Genomic DNA, 6,000 nt, shown 5'->3' on the forward strand with positions numbered 1-6,000 from the left:
AAAATGTAAAATAATGTATGGAAAACCCCACTTGGTGCCAGAATATATGTATATACTGCAGGCCGCCCCACGGGAGTATGGACACCCCTAATCTGAGTTCCCAGAAGTTTTATTTTTCGCCACTAGGCGGGCGAGAAAAAAGGAACTTCTGGGGAAAAAAGGAACGTATCCCTGTGAGGGAAGTACGTTGCGCTCAGAATCTGAGCGGACACTCCCCTTTCCGGTCTGAAGCACTGTGCATACCATGAAAATAGTCCGAAGGGAATCCAATTCCAAATTGAATTGTAGTAGGCCACCACATGCTCAAGGAGCAATTGTTTCCCTTCCGTCTTATTTAGATGTCTTTTGATTCGCATTTCATTTGAAACGCAACGCACTGGGCCACGGCCCTGCTGCACAGGATCTGAGGCCAATTTTCCTAGACTAGGACACCCCAGGTTAGAGCACCGCCTGGTGCCCTGCAGGGGGAGCTATAGTCTCTGACACTGAATCGACCACTTTTTTAAAAAAAAACTCTGACACCTCAATGTTTCGGGCCGCAGCTTACCCCGGGGGATCGACCCACTGGTGCCGAAATTAGAGTCCGGAAAAAGTATGGAATTTTAGAAATTCGAAAATGTGTATAGGAACCCTGTGCACTGTGTGTGTGTGTGTTAACCCTGCATGCTTTAGCATTATTGTGACGTCTACTGTAACCTGTGTGTGTGTGTGTGTGTGTGTGTGTGTGTGTGTGTGTGTGTGTGTGTGTGTGTGTGTGTGTGTGTGACAGGAAACAGTCAAGACCCTGACGAGCCGGTGCTAGAGTTCAGTGTGGGTGAGTAGTGCACACACACTCCCTATAAAGGGCTTCTCCAGTCAACGCTTTATCATTAATGGCCTGACGACGTCTTCTTCAGAAATGTTATTAACTGGTAAGCGTTAGGCCTTACCAATGAATTAATTCATTGTGTGTGTGTGTGTGTGTGTGTGTGTGTGTGTGTGTGTGTGTGTGTGTGTGTGTGTGTGTGTGTGTGTGTGTGTGTGTGCGCGTGTGCGTGTGCGTGCGCGCAGCCTGTACAGAGCTGGTGACCCCGGCGTTGGAGCGTAAGCCCAACAGCTTCGTAGCAGCGAGCTGCACCACTCCTCCTCAGGCCTTCTGGACCAAACACGCTCAGACCGAAGTCATAGAGGTAACACACACACACACCACACACACACACACACACACACACACACACACACACACACACACACGCACCAGGGCACCAGTAACCCCATCTACCTGATCACACCTGTCCACAGGGCACCAGTAACCCCATCTACCTGAGCAGCATAGCGTTCTTCCAGGATTCCAACATCAACCAGCAGACGCAGGTCAAGCTCGCTGTGTACGATGTCAAAGACCGCTCCCAGGGCACGGTACGACACAGCCATACATACACATACATACACACACATACACATACATACACAATACATACAGCCATACACACATACATACACATATACATACACACATACACATACATACACATACATACACAATACATACAGCCATACACACATACACAACACTTTTAATTCTACTCCACTACAGTTACTATAGTTACTTTGTAGGTATGCGGTCTAGCTTAACTTGGACTCAGGGGGGTGGACGCCTCTGCCTTGCATAGTCCCCAGTGAATATAGGCGGTTTGCCCTTCACTGGTAACCCTATTTTGGATTATCTTTTAAATATATGAAGGTATTGTGGGCTGGGCCTTTTTACAAAAAAGCCCCCCTTTTAAATACTACATACATACATACATACATATCTACATTTCAGAAGTTTTAGCAGTTTTTAAGGACCCACTTTTAGGCCAGCGCACCAGAGCAAGCTCTTGCCTTTTTTTAAACCCTACCCATTTTAACCAAATACATACACAATACATACAGCCATATACACATACATACACAATACATACAGCCATACACACATACATACTGTAGTGTACACATACATACACATACACTTTTAATTCTACTCCACTACAGTTACTATAGTTACTTTGTAGATTTTGATTATTAATACAAAACATACATGAACCACGTCATACATTTCGGCCATTTGAAAATAGCCAATCTGCAAGCTCACGCGACGCATTGTGAACTTGTAGATCTGCTATTTCCAAAAGATTGGAAAACGTAGTCATGGGACATTCTGCATATTGAGTACGTTCTACTTTCGGTACTTTAATTACATTTTGATACCAATACTTTTTTGTAACAGTTTTTCTACATTGCAGTATTGATACAGATTAGGACTTGGCCTATTGGCCGATTTTCAGCTGTGAGATTTAGTTTTTTTGCTTTAACCCATCTGGTTGAGTCCTTAACCACCTGAGCCCCAATATCAAAATGATTGCACGACGACCAATATATCAAAGATAGCAGATCTACAGGCTCACAACGTGTCACATCGCAACGCGTTGTGAGCTTGTAGATCCTAGTTCTTCTGCACAGTGGCTCTTTCCTCTCTCTCTCTCTCTCCATCTATGTCTCTCGCTTTCTCTCTCATTCTCTCTCTCTCTCTTTCTCTCTCTCTCTCTCAGTTTAATTATTTATACAATGAAAAAATGGAGAGCTTGGATGTGTTAAAAAATATATGAGACTATGAAGGTATTACATTTTTCTGTAAATGATACGGGAATCACTCATTTGTAGATGTGTGTTGCTCTAAAAAGAAAAACGGCATCGCATTGGATTTTGTGGTTGATCGTTTGAAAGAATTGTAGCAAATGCTTTTATGAATAAATGAATTGTTGAAAATCTAAATCTCTCTCTTTCTCTCTCTGTATAGATGTACATGTTGGGCTCTGCCCTGTTTCCTATTAAGGAACTGTTGCAGGACAAGACCCACAGGCTACAGCTAGAGCTGAGGTAACGCACACACACACACACACACACACACACACACACACACACACACACACACACACACACACACGCACACACACACACAGACAAGGCTGTCACGATTACAAATGTAAGTTGACGACGATGAATTGACTATTGTCGTGCTCCTCTTCGCACACATTGGTTGCTGTTTCTTGGTTGGACAAAAATCCTTTCTCTCCATCCACTACCATTGGGGGGAAAAAAAACGTTCCTATAATTATTTTTTTAAACTTGGTGTCAGTAAAAAGGAACATCTACTCTGCCTAATATTAGTGACCATGAAGGACCATTAAGAGAGGGTGCCGGTGCTTTGGGGCATGGGGGGGGACAGATCAACATATGGAATTAATTCTGTATATATGGAGCGTGGAGTGTACAGGGTTTGATGAGGATTGGCCGTTTCTGGAGCATGTCTTGAGTGTACTGTACAGGGTTTGATGAGGTCAGATCAACATAATTATGGAATGTCAGAACAGGTCAGCTCCATATATGGAGAACCAAGAGTGGCAGTGGGGGAGGTTTCTTGAGTGTACAGGGTTTGATGAGGATTGGCCATTTCTGTAGCGTGCCTTGAGTGTACTGTACAGGGTTTGATGAGGTCAGATCAACATAATTATGGAATGTCAGAACAGGTCAGCTCCATATATGGAGATCTAAGGGTGGCAGCGGGGGCAGTGTCTTGAGTGAACAGGGTTTGATGAGAATTGGCCATTTCTGGAGCATGTCTTGAGTGTACTGTACAGGGTTTGATGAGGTCAGATCAACATATGGAATGTCAGAACAGGTCAGCTCCATATATGGAGAACCAAGAGTGGCAGTGGGGGAAGTTTCTTGAGTGTACAGGGTTTGATGAGGATTGGCCATTTCTGGAGCGTGCCTTGAGTGTACTGTACAGGGTTTGATGAGGTCAGATCAACATAATTATGGAATGTCAGAACAGGTCAGTTCCATATATGGAGATCTAAGGGTGGCAGCGGGGGCAGTGTCTTGAGTGTACAGGGTTCGATGAGGTCAGATCAACATAATTATGGAATGTCAGAACAGGTCAGCTCCATATATGGAGATCTAAGGGTGGCAGCGGGGGCAGTGTCTTGAGTGTACAGGGTTCGATGAGGTCAGATGAGCTCAGGTGAGATGGAATTTATTCTGTATTGGCCATGTGTCACGAGGTGTGACGGACTGACTGACTGACAGGTTTTGCAGGCTCACATAGTAAACCGCAACCTATACTGTCGAAACTATGGTGAAAGAAATGCAAAAACTGTACCCCCCCCCCCCCCCCCTCCCTTTCAATCTCACAACGCTGTGTGAGCTTGTAGATCAGCTATTTTCGCCTTTTTCTTTTTGGTCAGGTCGGCGGAGAACGAGCGCGTGGGGAACATCAACGTGGTGGCGTGGCAGATGGAGGAGAAGAGAGACCAGAGAGCGCCCGTAGCCAGACTCCCTGACACCATCAACGGACGGGTAATAAGAACTATAGCCTCGGTATACACACAGCAAGCTTTTATTTTCCTTCGCGTTTGTCTCTAAAAAAAAGAAAAGCCTGGGGAAACCCATTGGAAAATCTAAGCATAATATAGGAAGTGGGAGTCAACTTGTATTTCGCTAAAACCAGGTGGTTTTCAACAGGTGGTCCGTGCGTGGACCACTGGTGGTCCCTGGCTGGAAGTATTGCATGTGGTCCTTGACCATGCATTTAGTAATGTAGGATTTGTTCAAAAATGTCATCCGACTAGTTGAGAAGCGGTGAAACTGAATGACCAGGTCCTAGAAGGTCCTGGGTTCGATTCCCGCTCGGGGCACTGTGGGTGCTGGCGGCGTGTTTCCTCCTCCGCGTCATCAGTGCCCATACCCGAAGGCGGGGTTGGCGAAAGGGCCTTTCTGTGTGGAGTTTGCATGTTCTCCCCGTGTCCCCTAGGGTAGATACCCTCACAAAAAATATGCAGTAATCCTGGTCTCTAAACTGCCTCCCACTGGCCAGCCAGGGCGCCTGATGGAGGGGAAAGGATCTGGTTGGAATAACGTGTTCCTTCCACACGCTACGTCCAACCAGGGAAACTCCCCCCTGTCAGGTGTAAAGGAGCAACTTGGACACTCAGGCATGAAGGGAGCACGAGTTAAGTCCGTTGCTCTCCCCAGGTTGGCGGAGGGTGTGTAGAGCCCAGGATCACAGTAGATGATTGGCACAGGGGTGAAAAATGGGTTACAAAATCGTGGGATAAAAAATATATTAAAAAAAAAAAGAAACTGAATGACCCAGTGACCTATAAGATGGCCGTCCATGTACTGTAGTCATTTACGGACAAGTTTGGAGGTCAATGAAAAATGTGGCCAAACTTGATGAAATTCTTTGCTCAATATAAGTGAGCCATGAGAGGCAGCACTGCATATTTACAATACTAGTTCTTCTAGAACAGGGGGGGGGGGGGGGGGGGGCTCACGCTCAGATCGTTTAACCAATAGGATCCACCGCCTGTTTTCGACCGGCATCCACCCCTCTAGACATCACCGGTATATACATTTACTGTAGATCTGTTGTTTTCTACAGATTTGTATACTTTCTATACGTTTGAAAACTTGCGAAACGGGACATATTCCGTTCATATAGTATCAAAAGCAGAAAGTATACATTTTGATACCAATACATACTTATACATCGCAAGTATTTACATACCGGTACTTTTACTTGAGTAAAACATTTATTACTTTTCCCCACCACTGGGTTAAAGAGCCCAAACGGTACAGGATGTACTTGTATTTGTGCCTCTGGCATAAATAACAATCTTGTTATGTTATTTTAGATGTATTGGGCTGCGGCCCGCTTTTCCTTTCCTGTGGGGGTATTTTTGTCACTGTACATTTCACCACATACATTCGAAATGTTCAGTTAAATATTAAAAAAAAGTATGAAACACTGTATTATGTGGAAAACTATGCGGCGCTAATCGTTCGAGCGGATTAGCTCCAGATTAGCTCCGGACACACAGACGGGACAGATACAGACTGACCGGCAGAAAATGAGGAGAAAATACAAATAATAATAATAATAACCTTTGCTGTCAAAATGCCATGATGGAGTTTGAC

At 44.9% G+C, this 6,000-nt stretch overlaps 1 protein-coding gene across 3 annotated transcripts in view; it reads left to right on the forward strand.

Annotated features, from left to right (window-relative positions):
• Positions 1 to 6,000, forward strand: part of LOC308311651 (inositol polyphosphate-4-phosphatase type I A-like) — an 82,511-nt gene that overhangs the window by 28,725 nt on the left and 47,786 nt on the right. For all 3 annotated transcript variants that reach the window (XM_080758425.1, XM_080758426.1, XM_080758427.1), the window contains exons 4-8: positions 770 to 814; positions 1,051 to 1,169; positions 1,282 to 1,398; positions 2,819 to 2,898; positions 4,269 to 4,380. In XM_080758425.1, the coding sequence (XP_080614551.1) occupies positions 770 to 814; positions 1,051 to 1,169; positions 1,282 to 1,398; positions 2,819 to 2,898; positions 4,269 to 4,380 (473 nt within the window). The remainder of the gene's footprint in view (positions 1 to 769; positions 815 to 1,050; positions 1,170 to 1,281; positions 1,399 to 2,818; positions 2,899 to 4,268; positions 4,381 to 6,000) is intronic.

This window comes from Protomyctophum bolini (assembly GCF_963924005.1).
Source record: "Protomyctophum bolini genome assembly, chromosome: 24".
NCBI classification, from domain to species: Eukaryota; Metazoa; Chordata; class Actinopteri; order Myctophiformes; family Myctophidae; genus Protomyctophum; species Protomyctophum bolini.